General features: G+C 40.9%; 1 protein-coding gene across 7 annotated transcripts in view; it reads right to left on the bottom strand.

Annotated features, from left to right (window-relative positions):
* Positions 1–210: 210 nt before the first annotated feature.
* Positions 211–20,592, bottom strand: part of stard13b (StAR-related lipid transfer (START) domain containing 13b) — a 70,809-nt gene continuing 50,427 nt past the window's right edge. For 3 of the 7 annotated variants that reach the window (XM_050063147.1, XM_050063166.1, XM_050063157.1), the window contains 13 exons: positions 10,765–10,836; positions 9,496–9,577; positions 6,830–6,893; positions 4,263–5,626; positions 3,969–4,139; positions 3,511–3,670; positions 3,071–3,269; positions 2,643–2,856; positions 2,072–2,186; positions 1,732–1,953; positions 1,309–1,526; positions 1,024–1,200; positions 211–850 (listed from right to left, as the gene is read on the bottom strand). In XM_050063147.1, coding sequence (XP_049919104.1) covers positions 733–850; positions 1,024–1,200; positions 1,309–1,526; positions 1,732–1,953; positions 2,072–2,186; positions 2,643–2,856; positions 3,071–3,269; positions 3,511–3,670; positions 3,969–4,139; positions 4,263–5,626; positions 6,830–6,893; positions 9,496–9,577; positions 10,765–10,836 — 3,176 coding nt within the window. In that variant the 3' untranslated portion in view covers positions 211–732. Of the gene's footprint in view, positions 851–1,023; positions 1,201–1,308; positions 1,527–1,731; positions 1,954–2,071; positions 2,187–2,642; positions 2,857–3,070; positions 3,270–3,510; positions 3,671–3,968; positions 4,140–4,262; positions 5,627–6,829; positions 6,894–9,495; positions 9,578–10,764; positions 10,837–12,182; positions 12,510–13,683; positions 13,897–20,592 lie in introns of those variants that run through there. The other 4 variants (XM_050063174.1, XM_050063200.1, XM_050063183.1 and 1 more) reach the window with 4 other exon arrangements.

The raw sequence follows: 20,592 nt of genomic DNA, 5'->3' as shown, positions 1-20,592 counted from the left end.
GATGTCTCTTGTACTCCACTGCACAATCCAGTACCCTTAAGCAGGTATGATCAAGTCAAACCTTAAGTCATTCTTTTCACAATGATGGGAGGTCAAAGTTTAATAACATTACACCCATTCCAAAATGGCAATACTGAAGCAAAGTAAAACCAGCTTACAATTTTGTACCTTGTGTACTACAGGAAAGTTGACACTGTGAAAGAATCAATATAGGATATTAACATATGTATTATTTATTCCTTCACATATATACAATTTATACATCTTGTTTGCATGTACAGTATATTCACACAAATATATACAGACACTTGAGTCTACATCATAATAATTATAGCTTTAAATCTGAATGAATAATGCTTCCCAGAAGCGTTTAAGAGCTTGAATGTCCTAGACATTGTAGATTAAAGTAACAGTCATACAATATTATTAAAGATAATAATTATCATAATATACAGGTTTAGCAACATGAAGGTAAATAAAATCCTAATGCTAAGGACATTGGCAGGATGATTAATTTCCCATTGAGTAATTATGCTCAGCACCTATAAGATGTCCTCTTTTGTCATTGTGCAAGTACACAGGAGCTCAAAATCATTTCTACTCTGGAAAAACAATGGAATAAACTGTGCTTCAGTTCTGGGGTCCTGTCTGTGCCTAATGTCTGCCTGTTAGCAATGACTCAAAGGCTCAATCTTGATCTCATTGCTGAGCAGACACAACTGGAAAAGAGGTTTAGATTTTGGTCTCTGGGCCGTCTGTGATTAGTGGCTGAAAGGAGTTGCGGATCCGGGCAGCTTCTGCAGCACAAAGGTGACCAAAGGCTTTGTTGTACCAGTCTGGAGTCCTTCCCCTGAAATCAAGACAGTATAGTCAATATAGTGTACACACACGTACAAGGGGCTTTAAATAATTACCTTAAAAATGCAACTAATATTACATTTATTGATGTATTTTATGAATATAAGAAAAAATTATATAACAGTTTGTGAGAAAGCCATTTAATAGGATGCTTGTGAGACTTACTTCAAGTCCACTCTGCAGATGTGAGTTAGTCTGGACTTTCCTGAGCCACACGGCTCTAGCAGGTAATTGGACTCCAGGACTATAGCTCGTACCCCTCCAACAAGAGGACAATCCTCGTGCTCTATAGACACAGAAACCAGGGAGCAGGCGCCTTTGGGCAAATCTGTTCTCCATGACCTTGAAGAAAACAAAAAGAGATTGAGTACCCTAAAAGAAAAGACATCATGGCTACTTCTAAACCAACAATGATTTACAGTATAGCGTTATATCTACATCAACACTCACCTGAGTACGACAAAGTCCCTGCTGGGATGTGGGGGCATGCGATTGAGGACATACTGAAACACCTCTGTCTGCTTGTCCAGTGTCTCACACACTTTCCACTGCAGCAGGTCTACATCCCACAGGTGGCGCTCTCGTAGCACACGGTTCAATACTACCGATGGTGGGGCTTCCACCTCCACAGACACTCGCCAGCGTCTCAAAGGGTTCCCATCTCCCACCTGGATGGGACACACACAAACCATCATGTTAACTTGTGGGTCTGAAACCAAGATTTTTTAGATATTAAGCTTGTTGTTACGATGTTAAATCATGTTTTTGTATTACTTTCCCATTGTTACCTTCATAATTTGGAATTAATAATGATGTACAATTATATATGGATCAATAACAACTTAACGCCACAATCAGAGGAAGAACACCAACCTTCTTAAAGTAGAGCTCTGTGTTATCAGAGCTGCTGCAGGATACCCAGTATTTGGACTTTTCTCGGGCCTCTTTGAGATGGTTCTGAAGTCTCCCCTCCATATGAGCTTGGTATGTTCCATCACCATCTTCCAGCTGCTTGCACAGCTCGTCAATTGTTGGTGCATGCAAGTCTGCCTCCACGTACGAATTACGCGACTGAGTAACCATCTCATGAGGGATCTAATGGGTGTATAAAAGCATGAGGTAAGACTCACAGCAAATATACACCAAGGGAGGCATGTGGATATTGCATCCAGGCTTGAAATTCTTGCATCATCTCAACTACAGGTTCTCGTACCTCAAAGAGACGGTTGCACTCTATGATCATATGAGCGAGGCCCTGTGTTGCTGCTAAGTTTTCATTTAGGTCCTTCTGGTCTGGTCTGCCAGTAGCGTACTTCTTCTGCATGGCCCTGGGGATTACAGGGAGAGAAAATTTATTAAGCCAGCAGAGTCCCCGGGTCAACGTCCCCACGGAACGCAGTTTATAAACCCTTCCTCTGCTCTGCAGGAAACCCCTTTGATCCTTTTAGCAACAATTTCAACATGGTAAATTAGAGAGCTTTGCTTTGTTTGTACACAGCATGATCTTATAAAACACTGAGCTTTCAAAGACTGCCATGTCCTTTTAGAAGTGGCCCACAAAGAAAGTAATCTACTGCATCCCCGAGGGCTGAGCAAGCTCTACAACCTATTTTATGTCTATCTTTATAGAGTCATAGGTGAAGATAATCATGCAGGAGTTAATAGAAAGCATGCATGTCTTGTTCATTAGTTTTTAAGGTACAGAGCAACGGCCAATGGCGCTGTCCCAAAACCACAGACACCAAGTTAACTGTAACACGATAAGACACAAGAGAAAAAAGTACCTTGGTGAGAGATTGTCTTTCTTGAGTATGTTGAGATGAAAGAGGGAGGGGGCCAGGCACACAGCAATGTTCATGGGTGTCATCTGGTTTTCTTCGACAGAGGAAGTGACATCGCTGAGGAAACAGAGCAGCGTCTGCAGCACCTCTCGGTTTTCATCTGACATCAACATGATGGCTGCCTGGACAGCTTGCAACCTTTGGTCCTTCGGCACATCTGCACACATGAGAGAATTGATTTTTATTATTTCTGCTACACAGACATAGTGACAGAAGAGAGAAAAGCAATCATGTCATTTGTCACATGTACTCTATGTTAGTTCAGGTGCAATTTCACAGTGCTCTCCAAATTAAAACAAAACCAAGTGAGATAATAACAATTAAAATTAACATGGGACAAAAGACAGGCAAAGAGACATGTGTGTCCTTACATTGGTAGATATGGAGGAAGGTCTCCCCCAGCTTGCTGGTGAGCAGAGGCTCAGGTAGATCTCTGAAGAACTGCTTAACCATATCAGCCACATCATAGGCAGACTGATCCTCATAGTTCACATTGTCTGGAGAATTCTCATTCATCTGCCTAAGAGCTTGAATTCGAGACTTCACCCCGGATTTACGAAAGAGACCCACCTGGAAGCAAAACAGAAGTGTTAACTTGACAGCTGGAGGCAATATGTAACCATATTGTACTGAAGTTCCGCTCACTGTATTGTTATTATACTACTATTGTATCTGCCTGCAACCTGTGTCAGTCATTGTTCACTGAAACCTTACACCACGTTATACACATTGGATGAAGCAAACCATTTGTTACATAACATGTGAAAATGCAAGTCACATGCAACCTGAGAGTATGAGTACTGTGGCTGACCTGGTCAAGACACTGGCTCCTCAGGTACCGCAGGGCCTGCTGCAGGCCAAGGGGCAACGGCTGTCCAGAACGCTGCACATGCACTATGAGAGGCACTCCGAACACATTCTTATCCTTATAGTCTGGTACCTTCATTCTCTTCATAAACTTTGGCACAGACCTAGGAGAGACATCAAAACAACATCTTTGATACCTTGCTCTACGGGCTTAGTAAAAGACTGTGCTGATACAAAACTAAACAACCTGTAAACCAAAAGGGAATCTGGTGACAGTAATTCATAAGGTCATACCCCATACTATACTGGACAAACAGAGATGAACTGTACTAAAATACTTTGAGCAAATACAGTGTCATACAAAATTAGTTCAAAGAAATGAAATGTGTTTTCACTAATGAAGAAATCACGCAATTAATCATGAACCACAACAAAAGTGGATCTTGGAAGTTAAAGACTTACCAGGTCCAGCCATGCTTGTTGGACATGGAGTACTTCTCCATGATTGCAGTAAGGCGCAGCAGAGAAAACTTCTGCAACAAGCTCAGCTGGCCTGCTGACTGGTTGGTAATCTGTAGCGATGCCACTGAATGACTTATGCGATTAGATATCTGAAAGCTGGGCCATCGTAACCTAATGACATGAAGGATGAAACAGCAAAGAAAAAGAATAGCATTTTAATTTTTGTTCATAGATGACTTAAATGGTGTTATTTCAAGTATTTCAGCACTTTCAATACAGTTTCACAAGTCTTACCGATTAGGTCTTGTGAGTGAAGCACCCACTCCTGAGTCCCTCCTTTCCCTGAGGATTGTAGATTCTGTCTCAGCAAGTGATACTCCATCTCTGTCCCCGTAACTAGGTGTAGTCTGGCTTTCTGTGACAGAATTTCCCTCAAAGTCCAATGTGATCTGACTAGAGGACTGAAGACCTCCTGTATGTTCCCTCTCACGGTCCACCTGCGCCAGCCCTTCTCCAACAGGCAACACATTCTTAGACCAGTGGTCCACTATCTGCTGTAGACCATTGACATGCAGCAAGATATCGTCCAGATGAGGAAACAGGTCCTCTTTCTCCAGGTCTATCAGGTCTCCAGTGCTGGCGTACAGATGCGAGCCAGGAACATTATCATACACACTGATGCGGCTCCCTCTGGTGCAGCACTGGGTGACAGGCCTGGATTCATTCCTGCATGAAATCAGTGGGGAGTCCAGGTGCATGCTGCCAGTGTGCCAGTTGATAGAGGCCCCATTGGTTGGGGACAGGCTCTCTATGGACAGTGCTTTGGGGAAGGTTCCTGGCTTGTGGTCTTTGGGAATGTGGACCACCAGGTCTTCATAGGAGCAGAATTCATTCCTGCGATTTTGTTCTTCCACTTTATTTACTTGAGTGCCTGAGAAGATGTCTATGTCCTCTAAATACATGCCACTGCGCTTGTGGTCAGCCCGATGAGGCTTACGCTCTTTCAGGCTGGGTGTGCTGACAGCGCTGCCACTAGAATGGCTGCTACCCTCACTACCGGATTGGGACGGCAGAACTTTGTTGGACGGTATTTCTGGAGCCCCACCATCTCCATTTATGATCTCTACACACTGCAGGGTCTTTAGTGCCTGAGCCTCCTGCTGCAGCACTGGAGCACTGATGACTAATGTCTTACGACCCCTTCCAAGAGTTCCTCGGGAACGCAGTGTCTCCATGCGCTTCAAGAAGTCTTTGGCACGGAGGCGGCTCGTCTTGCCGTGTTTATCAGGTAGTGAGCCGTAGTGAGCAATTTCTTTAGGGATGTGAGGCATTGTGAGAGAAGTAGAGTCTGGCATTGCTGCAGAATCAGAGCCAGTGCGGTTGGAGCAGTCAGAGTCCTCTGTGCTGAGGCCCCTGTGACCACTGCCTCCACTGCTCTCACTGTGCAAAGAAGAGATTTCCGGCTCGCTAAGGTCCGTCAGAACGCTCTCGCTGCTGGTGGTGGTTTTCAGAGGCACGTTGTCCCTGGAGGGCTGACCCTCTCCGTGGTTTCCCAGCAGACAGTCAATGTCCTGTAACCTGGACCAACGCCGGCTGCTCCACTCAAAGGTCCATTTGTCACTGATAGCAAACAGGTCTTCTTCATCAGAGTCTTCACTCTGGGGAAAGACAGATTATGTTACATCAGTTACTCAGGCCTACATGATTTAATTATTCTTAATTACCTTGTAGTAATGACTTTTTCTATTTAGGTTTGTCAAGAAAGATTTTCAAAGCTACTCAATTAAATAATAATAAATACAATAAAATTAAAAAGATCATAGATGCACATACAATAACCAAGACTGATATACAAATAACTTTACAGCTGTGACATATTTTTCCATATGACATATTTGTATTGTATGTACAAAAATACAAACAACATCAGCTGGCTTGCAAGATAAGGCATCCTATTGCATCCCACATATCATCTATCATCATCCTTTGAGTGTTTTTTTGTGTGTGTGTGTGTGTTACATAAGCCATTATAGGTTTCACACCATCAAACATACCTTTTCATGTGATTTGTATTAATGTGTGTGGAACACATAAACTAAACTAAAACTAAACTAATCTATGTCATGAAAAAATAGTTTAAACAGAAAATACAGGAAATAGGCGGGAGATACAGAATGTCTGCTCAGAATTAATAACATTATACAAGCAGCCAATGGTGATATAACAGCAGACAAATGATTCCCTTGACTTGAAGAATTTTCCATAAATAGACAACGACAGTGAAAAATATTAATATAAGCCAGCAGGCTACATTCCAGAGTGGGGACAGATAAAAAGCAATCCTACTCAGAGGCATGAATACAACACTACCATCTCAAATATCATAGAATCTAGGTTAAAGGGATGAAACCAGATCATATTTGTGTTGGTGTAGGAGGCGTATTTATAACTTAAGGCGATCCTTGTAAGAAACTACCATTTCTTACAAAGGCACTGACATCTGTCTTCTATTTCTTACGAATTTCAAATGACAACTGGAATATTTGAGTCAAAGAATTAAGCTTTCTAAAGGCTGTAAAACGCAACAAACACTCAAAATGTTACACATAGGCCTACATACAACGTGTTGTGTATCTACATTGTCTATGCACATAGAGAAAGCACAACACCCACATTAGCCTAAACTCTTGGCTGAAAAGGATATTTTACTGATCGAATCATCAGTGTTTAAAAATCTATATTTCTAAAAGTTCGGGTGGGGTGTGTTTTTCTGTGTAGTGTCACACTTGCTGCACTTTTCATACTATAATCTACCTTTAAGTAGAGACTGCAAAAGCAAAGCTCACAATATAGACACTTACTTTCTTCTTCGGTAGGTTCACGTCAAGTTTCATAGAGGCACACTTATTCAAGGTGTTGAGTCGCCTGAAAGAAAAATGGCCAAGGATGAAAACTGTTCTGCCCAAGTAAAAAAACACCACAATAGCTTCCTAATGACCACTTCAGAAATAAATCCCATTCTGTTTTCTATTTTAGTTTTAACTAGATCAGCGTCTGGTCTGGATGAACAGCCAGACCCTGTGGGAAATTAAGTTTGTCCATTCAACAATATCCTAAACCTAATGAACACCGGTAATTACCGGTTGTTCTGTTGACTTTCTCTCAGCACTGGTGATTGTGGCCTGAAAGGTGGTGTGCAGTAGTTCGAAGAAAGGTTAATTATCTGTTAGCTATCTGTAGATCTTAATCTACACAAGAAACAGTCTTTGATGCCATTTTGCACTTGGCATCGTTTCTCTCAGAATTCTGAGGGCTGAACAACAACATGAAAGCTTTGCCTTTAAAACACGAATGTAAATGTCATCAACTTTCCAAAAATCCAAAGCAATGAAGCATGTTCATTATTTGGAATAAAACACACAGTCTAAGCCTTGGAGTATGTTCTTAGTGGTTAGAGGTTTTGCAAACTGGGATATATAAAGTAACAGAACTAAAAACTGTACATGAATCAACAATAGCACTGGGGAAAAGATGACGGCATGACAAAATACACTCCAGCTCACTGTGCCTTGACTTTAGACCAAAAGAAAACTCACTTGTGGTATGATAATCACAAGCTTTAACAGCTCCAAATATTGCTAACAGTCTTTTTTTACATCTCGACAGTATTGTTCTGTGACAGTAAATAGTCTAAGATGGAGGCTGTAACTATCCCCCAGTGCTATGGATGACAGGGGTTAGCCAAACACAAAGTTCTCATGATTGTTACTGCAGATAGTGGGAGTCAACTGAAGAGAGGATTTCTAAGTTCGGGGCCCTTTATTCCACAGGCCTAAAGAGCTTTGAATGTGGTTGCTAAAATAGGAGGCTGCTTAGCCAGGGATCAGAGAGAGCACTCACATACATGAAATATCTATCAGTTTCAGTTCAAGGACACCCACAGAATGTAGGGTGGCATTTATTTTTTGCAGACTAGACTGTGGTGACGTAACTGACAACAAAGCCATCCTTATGTTACCATAGAAATGCCAGGAAGTCATGGGCAAAATCACATTGGAGGTGGAACTGTTTCCAATTGTCTTCCATTTATCCCGTGGCTAGTTTGGAATTTAGATGAGTTGCTTTAGGGTTGTTTAGAGTCACAGTATATTGAGCTGTGCGAGGCAACCCTCATGCTCCTCCTTCTCTCTCGGGATGGTTGCCATGGTTACTGTGGTAACTGAAGTGCTGTTTTCATCTAAGCTTGAAACAGTACATGGGCCGTCCTGCCCTACAAGGGAGTGATGTGGAGGCACCAGTTGTTGACTAAGTGCACTTTTGTACTCTTATTACTGTCTGGCAAAATGGGGAAAAAAACATATACTTTCTCATGTCAGAGAGAAGCTCAAAATCTTGAAGAGACGAAAATGGCCAAATTATTATAGTTAACTTAAACAAATCTAAAAACTGTCTTAGTCTTTGTCTATTTGGTCAGCAAGCATGACGAGGCATTGTTGCATATGTTTATTGAGACTGGGGTGTCTACATGACTGTGAGTCAACTGCCTTCCCAAAGTACCTACTGTATTCTGAACTACTTAAATCTTGGCCCTGACAAATACCTCCCACATCATTGAAACAAAGAAACAAACAAAAAACTAAAAGTGAAACTGATAAAAACTAAACTAAAACTTAAACTTAATTCTGAAAACTAACTGAAACTAAATTGTATTGAAAGCAGAAGCAAGAAAAAAACAGCAGAAAAAAAGTGATTGAGTGCTATTGAGTGCTCCAGCTCCTAAAAATCAAATGAAAATAAAAAAATAAAAACTAGTGAAAAATATATAACTGTGATAATTCTGATTTTACCTGCCAATATTCTTAAGTGTTCATTAAATCAGTATATGTCAGTCTAACATTTCAGTCTCCACAAATGAAAGTCTGAGGAAGGTCTTTATGGACTGATGTACTGATTTAATAAATGTAGCTTCATAAGAGTCTTAATAGCCAAGATTTAAAAAAACAACAACAACATAATGTTATACTTTTAACATCTTTAGATATGAGGGGTGTGTTTTTACTTTAAAGGCCCAGTGTGTAGGATCTAGCAGTGAGATTGCAGAAGTGAAACTTGACTTATGTGCCAAGTTCGTAGGAGAACTATGGTGGGCGACACAAAAATGTGAAAAATGTGAATGGCCAAAGCTAGAGCCAGTGTTCAATTTGTCCATTCTGGGCTACTGTAGAACATCATGGCGAACTCTGTGGAAGAGGATCCGCTCCATATGTAGCTACAAACAGCCCCTTCTAGGATTACCAAACACAATGATTCTTATTTTCAGGTGATTATACACTAAACAAAACATTTATGAGGATTATATACCATTTCTGCCAATAGATACCCCTAAATCCTACACACTGGACCTTTAAAGTTCATATAAGGATTCTCACATAGTTCCACTCCCTTAGGGCAAGGAAACTATGTGGCATTAACTTAGTTGACTCATGGATGAGCCATCGTCTTTTCAGTGTCAATCAACCATGTTTACCTGCACAGAGGCTCCACAAGGTCTTTGTCCAGAAAGTCATGGTCTCTTTTTACAGGAGTAATATCAATGGGGAACTGGGAATCTGAATGGAAAAAGAAACAATGTAAAAATTAGAGAACGTGGCAGTGTTGAAATGAGATTTAATATTTCAGTAGTTCTTCTATAGACAGTGTTCATGGATTGAATAAATGGAAAGAAAGATCTGGAAACGACATTCTTTCCAAAAGAACATTGAAGGCTGGGAGACCATCAGACTTTTGTATGTGATGCTAATGAGAAGAGACACAATTTGCCCAAATAACAGCGCTCAGCCTTGTGCAGGCATTACGTCTTTCGCTGGGTATGGGCCTCCTCTTACATAACTTAAGAGACTGAATCCAGACCCTCTGAATCTAACATTCCACCGCATTCATGTGAAGCCGTTAACTTTTTATGAAAAGCAGAAGCAGCAGCGACCGCTAAGTACTCAACAAGGCTCGGCCTGTTCTTTAAGGAGACAAATATACTTCCCATACATTCAGATATACTGTAGGCTTTGAAATACAATTCCATCCTGAAAACATATTTCATCATTAACATCATATTTAATACATGATCCCAGGCGTTGTGACTGACAGTCATTTCATCTGCTCTGCGCTCCACCAGTCTTTATCAGTGCATATTGCTCGGGCTCTGTTAAAACTATCTACAAACTGTCAGCAAACAAATACATTGCACCAGAGCACATGAAAAGCCTGGCCTTGACACAAAGATCTGAGGGAGTAGAGCTACTTTAAGCTCGGATAAAACCCATTTCTTCCCATGACTTCAGTCTTTAAGCACAGTAGACATGTTTATGTAGTTACCGTAGCTCGGAAAAGATTAGACTTTAAAAGCAGCTGATGTTCCGCTTGTTTTGTGGTGTCTGGGGATCCGACTGGAGCCCTAGCTCCGAGGCATCCTGAGGACAGTTGTGTAAATGAGGCTCACTCTGCAGCCCATGAATACATGGTTTTGTGTATAGTGTTGGGGACTAGGGTGACAGACCAGATGACACTGTGTACCATTATTCACTCATCATCTTAAAAAGCACACATTCAAACTTATAACCATGTTTCGTTTCACAAAAGACATAAAAAGGCTGAAATAAATATACTGTTTTTGGTTTTTGACAGAACCCATTTTTTGGTGTGCTACTTCATTAATCTTCTATAATCTATCTTTTAACCAAACAAAATTTCCCCCCTTTGTGATGAATGTGTGTGGGAGTTCACTGAGTGCTTTTATTACCTTCAAAGAGCTGAGCATACTGGGGAAATCCTGCTGCCCGCAGCCAGTCACATGCCTCTTTTGCCTCAATTTCTGAAACACAAGAAGGTGTGCGATGAAACAGGGATAAAAAGTGACCGCATTAAGTCATTTTCATTTTGACAAAACCACTGGAGCATCAACCAAAGCAATAAAAATAAACCCTCTGCAACTGGAATCTTGCAAACACAGACTTAGGGATGGACAGACCTGACTGATTCTCAAAATGAAACCTCCCTCCTGTCTGATTATTGTAAGATAGCATGGATGTGATGATGACCCTGCCGCTCAGTCTGTCTGGGTGGAGGTATCCCAGCTCACTCACATGACACTACATGAGACTTTATAAAACCATCTGCAGTATTTTTACTTTTAAAGCAATGTGTCTAATATAGCAAAAAAACGGAAGACTTTAAGAGAAGCTAATATATGGGAAAAGACAGCACCACCATACACAGCTTACAGCCAGAGATACTATCAGACATACACCACAAGTTTAAAGTGAAATAGCGCATTTTAAGACAACGAAATTAAAAGAATGACACAAAACTAAAGATTAGGTTAAAATTATCTTTATCAGAGCTCTCTGTGACGCCTTCACAGTGTCCAAGGGAGCTGTCAGGTCAACTTTTGGATAAACAAATAAAAGCCCCAGCAGTCAGGATCACTAACCGGTCCTGCTGACCTACACAGCTAACCTTCTGCAGGCGTCAGAGCCGCTGATGACAAGCAGAGGAAACAGACCGTTGGCACCTTTCCATTAATGCTAATAGAGTCAGGTGCCATTTATCGCCTCAGTGAGACATGCTGTCTGACACACCAGTGCCACAGTGCATAATCCGCTTTACATAAAGAAGGAAAATATACAATTATGTTTTAACAAATGACTACATGAAAGGAACAGATTAAGGAAGAGGCAAGCAAACGTTATTTCCACATACAATTCTCACACCAGCAATGTCAAATTTACTTTTTAAATATATCTGGAGACTAGTGGTAGATCTTCTTATAGGCAATATAGGCGGCTGCCTAGGGACAGATTTTGCCCCGCACTCACCCCCCTAAATTCACAAAAAAATCAAATCATAAAGGAAAAATGATCCAAAGATCTAATGCTAACAGTGTGTCCTGTAGTAGGACTAGTCCAAAGTCCTATGTTCTGTCTCCAAAGTCCTCTACCATAATTAACTAAATTTTAAGCAGTCATCTCTGACAGTTTTTTACTATTGTCTGATGTTTTATCAACTAAATAATTAATCGATTAATTGAATAAATACCTGATGGATTAACTGATGATTTAAATGTCATTTGAAGCCCTAAACAACTACAAAAAAATCTAATTTAAAAATCTGAAAACACACTAGCAGGGCAATACACAAGTAATTATTTCCATCACTTACAATCCAAAGTCGGCCACTCCACAGCTACATTATTAGTTCCACTGCTTCTTTAAAAGCCATACAGCCGATTCATTTTCTACTGCTTGTTTATTCTCAAACACACACCTGTGATTTAGCCAGCTCTTCAAAATGCAAAAAAAATCAGAAGCAAAAAAACATCATCTCCAAGAAAAGTTACACATAAGCTGCACCCACAGGTAACAAACTGCTCTCCCATCACACATCTGAGGTCTCAGTTCCACTCCCTGTCTGTGCCTGTCACACTACAGCTGAAACATGAACCACAGCCATTCATCACACAATACTGTGTAATTACAGCGACCGTAACCTTGCAATGAAGATACTGCTATCACCTGTTTTTCCAAATCTGTTGATCCAGGACTCACCTAAGCTGCTTCGCGTCTGTGTCACAGAGAAATCAATGAAAAGTGACTTTGGTCATCAGACTGACCAACAACTGAGTAAATATTAACAGTTCCCTGTGTCCTTGGTTGACAAAAAAAAAGGCTACTGTTTACCCCCTAAACCTGTGGTTGGGTCAACATGTGTACACTGCCAGGAGCCTCTCTGCTCTGTTCCCACCTGTATCACCAGGAGCTAAAGGCTTTCTGTACAGCTAGGCTTCCCTCCCAGGTGGATAATATCAGGCCTGCATTATTCAACTGCAGCACGTAGTGAGAGCCCTGCCAGGTCCTCTTGTGTCCCACAGCCGCAGGTTGGACCACTGGGAGCAAGTAACATGAGCTGGGAATTCCTCTCTGTTTGGCATTCTGTAACACGATACCGAGACATTCTGTCCTCTCATCCTCTCTCTAAGGAAATCTCTTGTGGATAAAAGGCTGGGCGGGCATCATGCCAAAGAATGAGAACTTGTGTTTGCCCTCCACAACCCACGGATTTAAAACTGTGTACAGTATAAAATTACAGTTTCACAAAGAGATGAAACCCAGTTTGGCGGCGACACAATGGCCCAGAATGTCAAAAGCTGTGTACGAGTGAAGTATCTGTGGCAAGGACGACTCCTTCTTTTACAATTCACTTTATGCAACGTTCACTATAAAGAAGGCTCGTTATGCAATTCATTGCTGAGATATGACATGTTGCAAAGTGCCACAGGAAAACATATGGCACACTTGGACAGTGCTTGAGCTGAGCAGACACAAGCACTGCCAAAAATTCTGACAGTTTTAAAGGCTTGTTCACATTCCAATCTTTAATAAAATACTTTCAGCTATTATCACTGGTAAAACTTTCCTGCGTTTTATAATACACTTTGTTTTGTCTCAGCTGTGTTTGTCTGACAGCAAAGCTTCATGTCTAACAGTGATCCTTTTCCTTTCGTTTTGGAAAACCAAAAAGCTCCATTCATTTAGGTTTACGATGAATAAAAACCAAGCCATCATCATCACTGAAGCATAGGCCTTAATATGTCTACTCTCTAAAACCCTTCAATCAAATAATGGCATAATTTATGTCCGATAACAAATTGTTGTGTACTTACGGGATATTTTCATCATACAGCCAGAGTTGTTCATATATCCGTCAAGACTTAAGAGTGTCTCTCAACATGTCAGAGCATCTTCATTCCCACGCTGAGCCACATTCCTGCTCTCTCTCTGAACACAGCTTGCAGTTTGAACTCAGATCCACAGCTTCTCTTTCCCCCTTTCTCTTTCCATCTACCCCCAACCACCATGTGCCTGTCCTAACACTAAATCTCTCCTTCAACCCACCCCTTTCTGTGGCAGGCACCCTAACGTTCACCCCCTCTCCCTCCCCCTTCGGCTTCTTGTGCCCGACCCTCCTACCCAGCTCTGCCCACGACAACTCTTTTATACCCCACTCAGCACATTTTTGGCAGAGATCTAAGCTGCAGCCAAACAGCGAGCATTTCTTCTCAATTCTGTGACGGTTCTTGTAATTCAAGACCCTGTTTTTAAATGTCAAGAATTTACTACCGTTTCCTGTTACATCTGTCTTTGTTTCCAGTCATTTTGGCCAGATTGCATGATGTCATCTGTTACAATCTTTCAGAATCCCATCCAAGAAGTGTTAACGCTAACGTGGGAAATGTTTCATTTAAACAAACAAAAGGGAAGCGTGGCTTTAAAAGAGTACAGATGTTGCTCCAGCAGGTCAACGGAATGGAAAAACATAGGCGGCTGAACCACGGGGAAAACCATGACATAAACTGTCAGCAATCAGAAGCAGTGAATCATGCTGAGGCTCACAAGACTCGGTGCTAACATCATCAGGGTGATATATTCGTCTGTTTCACCTCCGTCTCAACCTCTTTGTCTGAGGCAAAATCAATGAACGAAAGGAAGCGTGTGATCTGTGTCATCTGAGACAGCGACAGGGCTGCTGTCTCACTGGCAGACAACAAAGAATAACTTATTTTGAGAACATCTGAAAATCTTTCCTTAAATGTAATGAACAAATGAACTGTGGCTGCAAAGACATAATGACTAATAAAAGGCCTACTGCTACTAATAAAATAATATCAAATAATTATGTATAACTACATTCTTAAGTGATTTATTTCTTACTAAAAACACATTCATACATATATGTCGTTTAACCTTATTGTCAGAATTATTATTATTTTATGTGAATTCATTCACCCAATGAAAATACTGTTGTAATAATCAGATATTTCTACAGATTTATTTTCTCTAAGGAATACTGTTTTTAATACATCTTATTTGTTAACTTTTATTTAGGGAGTTGTTTTCTTGTTTTGGATAATGTGCCATACATTTCAGTGGCATTTTAAATATGATTTGGTTACTGTGTACTGTGATTTAGGATTTAAAACGGCTCTTATAATACACACAAAATATTTTTTGGACTATGTCTAACCATATGAATGAGATTGTGTTCAATTTTGACTGTTTTCTTATTTTTTGACTAGCTGACTAGTCTAAACTTCCATTTAAAATCTGCTGAATTAGTCAGTAACATCCCCAAATAAGACACATGGCCATTAAAATTCAAGAGGACATCAGTGGGTATGCCAAAATGAATACATAAGGGTGAGATCATTTTCAGGATCATTTTTATATTCTTATAGTGTCTGCTTCCCTTACTTGGCAAGAAATGTACAGTAGTGACTGAAATCTGTTTTAGAGGAGATCCGTTTATATCTGCAAACCTGCTTTCCCAAATTTATATTATATTATATTATGAAAGGTGAGATCACAAAAATCAGTGATGTATATGGAAAACCTATTAGTTTAAATGTGTGGATAAAATGAGCAGCACTTTACTGGGGGTTTTGCCGTGGCATTATAATTACGAAAGGACATCACATCCATCCAGAATTTCCTATAGCATAAGTAGAATTCCATATGGATCCTGCTTCTACTGTGCCTGTCTCGCTGTGACGTTTCTGCCATTTCCTCTTGTAAAACACAACTCCTCTGACCCACTGGGGCCAGGACTTGGTGCCAAGCGGCAAGCGCAGACAGAATGACGCAGGCAGTCCACTTTAGTCACCTTAACAAACCATTTAACAATAAATACACTCAGCACATATCCAACCTTTAAAAGCACTCTAAAACAAACTGCTTAAACTTATAAATACTGACAGTGGAGACCCTTACAAATGTCCATTCCTCCACCCCCACACCGCACTGCTGCAGAGACGTCTGAATGAATCAGCCAGATGAGCCAGCCGAGTACATCAGTCAAAAAACACACAGACTATAACTGAGCACTGAGATTGTTGAGATCGTCTGTATCAAAAACACCTGGAGAAAGTGAGCCAGCAATATGGAAAAAAAGAAAAAGAAAAAAAGATTCCGCTAGTGGGTTGGCTGGCGGAGAGGTGTCGTCACGCTGGGAGGCATGGAGGAGAGGCCTCTCTTCCCCTTTATGATGCTAATTGCACACAGACACCCACTCACAGTGAGCAGTCAGCCTTACTGTAAAAGTAAGACGAGCCAGACAGCCAGGGGAAAGCACACTGCCCCCTCTTCTAGTCTGCCCAAAAACCACAACATCTGATGTCTCATGCCCAAAATAGCCTAAAATTTCCATCTGTCTCACAGTTTGTAATTGTGCATAGGGGAGCAAACAGGAAGCACAAATAATGATAGCAAAAAGACAGACGCAATGACCGAGAACATGACTGTTGATCAGGGAGGCACAGGAGATCTGTTCCCTATTTGAGAGAGCTCAGGTCCTCCAAGGAGACTGCTGGCAATGAACATGGCAGATTAATATTGCAGTACCCCATGTAATTCACCTAATGTTGTGGGAATAAAGCCTGCCTATTTTCAAGAGTAGGTTTTAATTAACAAAGCTCTACATGTCTCTGAGACTCCAACATTCTCAGGACAATATGCCACAGCCATCAGCCTAACAGGAGGTGCCACTCGCTAGAATCACAACACGTCTTCAGTTCACAGCTTTCTCATCATCCACGGCAAGGTGTTGAGACAAAGGACAATAGCCATATCTAAGAGATTATCTGTCTACAAAGGTGAGTAACAACACTGTGCCTTTGTGGATGTGATTTTACTCTCCATGCAGTGATTGGCACATGAGCTGACTGGCTCTGCAGGTCGAGTAATTACAGAGCTCTGGTGTTGAATCACCCACGGACTTCCAGCCCCCTCATTTGATCTCGTGGGGCACACAGGGGACCTGTTATCCTGCCGTCCACATGGGATGCAGGTTTAAAATGATCAGCTCTAGGCTGCGTTGCTAAGACACCAAAGCGAAATTTCCTCAAAAACAAATGAGCTAGCAAATCCTGGGCCTGCTTTTGCCCTGTGGTCCACAGTGACCTGTGGAGAGATCCTTTCAGTGGACCACAGGTCTCCAGTAACAAGTAGGTATACAAAGCAGACATCAATGCCTCCAGGAGGACGGGGACTTGAGGACAAACACGGTGCCAGCCCAGGAAAAGCCAGTGCCAATGGGGCATTAGCATTCTGAACCTGCATAGGTCAGGGTTTCACAGACGATTCATTTAAGAGCCTTTTCATACATTATAGATCAGCCTTTTAAAAATAGCAAATATCATCATTTCCCCTTCATTTCTTTGCTTTCTCCATTAAAAGAAAGATTGCAGATACAAACTGTTTGAAGTATATCACAGTCTGGTTTAAGAATCTTAGCATTTTTAATGACTTCACTGGTGAAACACTTCATAGCAGTCACACACACTCACAGCAAGAACTTATTGATTCTGAGAGTAAATAACACAACGACATGAGCTACGGAGCTGCTGTTGTTGACCATTGCCAAAGCCTGCTGGGTCAAAAGTCATCCGAGCTGTGTTTTTCTCTTGAAGTCCTGTATTGAATTTAAACAAGAGCAGCACAGCTGTGGTAACACTCTCCTTCACCACTCAAGGACACCCAGAGAGAAGGTTCTTTCATCTTCAGGGGTAACAACCCAACAACTCCATCTCTCTTTCTCTTTTTGTCTCTCTCTAAAGTCTGGAAATACCTCTCACAGCAGCATTTATATGTTACTAATGAAAATACTATGTGCAGTCACAACATTTAAGGGTCATTCTTCAACTATGGCCCATTTTGGTCTGGAAACTGGTCTGAAAATTTAACACATATTTAGAGAAATATATTGAGACAATATTTTCAGTTCAGTTCAGTCATCTAACACAAGCATTGCCATTTCCATTACCACAGTCTTTTCCATCACAGTAAACAAAGTCATAAAAATGACTGTTGTGAAAGTGGCATTTTGTCACTTTAAAAAAAAAAAAAAAACTGATGAAATGCTAGCTTGCTAATGTCCATTTAAGAGACAGCAATAAAAAATACACAGTATAAATTTTTTTCGTACGTTTTTCTTATCATTTCTAGATTCAAAGGAAATAAAAACTGTTCGGAAATAACAGCAAATTAACATATTCTTGATTTAACAAAAATTGACTTCAGTTTTGCCTTCTTTAAGTTCCCTTCATGGAGCTAACTGTCCTTCAGCCATGTACTCTCCTGTCACATTACTATTGCTATGGTCACCAAGTATACAAACTCAAAAACAAACAAACAAACAAATTCCCCAAATTTACATTTTATACAGTCTGGCAGAAATGACAGTAACCCCAAGAGACAGGTGTTCTTTTCATGAAAAAGACATAAAATATTAATAAATCTTACAAACATGATACATTTAATTAAATTAGGTATTTATGTGTAATTTCAAGTTAAGATTAATATTAGAACTCTATTAAATTTAAGATGAAGCAGGGTTGAATGTCCAAAATTGGCCTTAGGTTCAAAGGAAATATAGCAAAAACCACAAATTGTTCAAGGTCACTTTTTATTTAATAAAAACAATGACTGATCTCTAATTTAATCATTGTGTATTTCTCTTGGTGTCAAGTAAGTGTGACAAAAAGAAAACATGTGTTTTTATTTTTCTTATTTCTGACAGGGCCACAAAAATCATGATAGCTGAAGAATCACCCTTAAGTACCTACACGCTAACTTCCTTTATTTACTTATTGCAGTGTTGGTTACCAAAGCTGATTCATTTCTTTCACACAGAATCTTTCAAAATCAAGAGGATCACTATTTGAAGGAGGGTTACACATTTAAAACTATGAGGGGTCAACATGATGTTGCAGCTATGGAAAATCACTTGAAGTTGTTTCTAAAAGCAGATATTATGGTTCCGAGTCACCAAATGACATCCTGAGAGAGAGATGGGAGGGATTATCACGTAGTCACCGCCCTGTCCTTCCACAAATAGCCTTTCAGTAAAGGATTTACAAATGATCCCAGACCCTAACTGCAAAATAAACACAAACTGGATCTGGTCGGATGTCACAACTACAAGACAAATAATGGGCTATGATGTGTGGGCTGCGTGGCCTCTGAACATGCCAAGGCTTCAAAGTTCAAATTGTTAGCTCTGCTGTGTTTTCATCCAACAAGTTACAATGTCTCACATTCACTCAGTTTTGAGAAAATGTTCTAACAACCACATGTTGATTCCCTTGGGTCCCTCAGCAAACAACAAAATCCGAGGAAGGTGTTGAGTGTGCCACAGCTTCACAGACAGGTGTTCACTATCTTCCCCTTTGGTCACACGACAGGACATCTTGGCACATGACTTCCAGCAGAAACTTTGGGAGTAGTGCAATTTACTATATAAGGGACCTCCGACCCCAAATCTCAAGGAAGGAGGAGACATCTCAGCAATTTCCAGATCCCTGAGTACCTCTGCTTTACTGCCAGCAACTCTGAGCAGAGCAGAAATCAATCAGCAGAGCTTTCTGTGAAATACATACTGCAGTGACTTCCAAGGCACGATGCACAAGCTAAACACTTCCAGACACTGGACTGCAGCCATGTTCCCACGCACGTTTAAGTGTTTTGACAACCATCTTAGAGGCCTTTATGAAGGATTTGCTTTCTTTGGTGATAAAACATCAACTTTGGCTTTTGGAGATTTCCCTTTTCATTTCATCTAGGCATACTTTCCTGAAACCCTGGACTATTTCTTCAACCCAGCCTTGATCTTTGCGGAGTAACAATTGTGCAAGTTGTTCAGTTGAGGTTATTTGGTCTATCCACAGGTAAATAAAAAACATTGCGTTGGATGACTAATGCAGGCTAGTCAGTGATAACACACATCAAGGGCTAGCTATCTATGATATTGAACAGTGTCTTTTCTCAGAAGTGGTGATTTTAGCCATATAGCCGTTCTTATCTCTGTGTTGTTTTTGGTTCTTATTACAAAATATTTTTCATTAAAGTGAGCTCTTCAAAGTTAATAACAGCATGACAAATCTTCCCGGGAAGCATATAAACAATAAGACAGCATGATGTAACAGATCAGGTGATCAGATTACACTGCCCTCAGCTCAAATGTAAGAGCCAACACAACAGCTGACAGTCGGCCATTATTCGACGTTGGGCCGTCGTGATGCATATGTCGCTACTGTTTTGCTGGTGTGTCCCACACCGCTGGCACTAGTTGGCCCTTGTCGGCTTTTTCCGGAGTGGAGCATGCTAGCTGGCCATTGGCTGTAGTCTTTGCGGTGTGTTCAAGGGCAACTTTTAGGCCAAGACACACGTGACGTCAGGCGACGCAACAGTCTGTTGCGTCGTTTGGTGGTGTGTCCCAAACCGTTAGCAATAGTCGGTCATTGTTGTCTTTTTTCCTGCCAATTCAACATGAGTGTCGGACACGATGGAGCCCATTGGTGAATGAAATCCCTCTGATTGGCAGTTCAACGCAGTGCATGGGAAGAGTAGTGAAAGTGAAGAAAGCAATATGCTGATGTGCTAACTGGCTAACTAACATCTTGAATCTGTCCTGGTGGTCTTCAGGTTTCCCTTTTTTAATGACGAAACAGTCTACTGCTGCCTCTAGGTATGGAGAGTTATTTCCTCTCGTGATGGCGTAGAATGTACACACAAGTTGG

The sequence above is a fragment of the Epinephelus moara genome, chromosome 2 (genome assembly GCF_006386435.1).
Source record: "Epinephelus moara isolate mb chromosome 2, YSFRI_EMoa_1.0, whole genome shotgun sequence".
NCBI classification, from domain to species: Eukaryota; Metazoa; Chordata; class Actinopteri; order Perciformes; family Serranidae; genus Epinephelus; species Epinephelus moara.
Note: the sequence above shows the minus strand (reverse complement) of the source record. Positions and strands in the feature narration are given on the sequence as shown.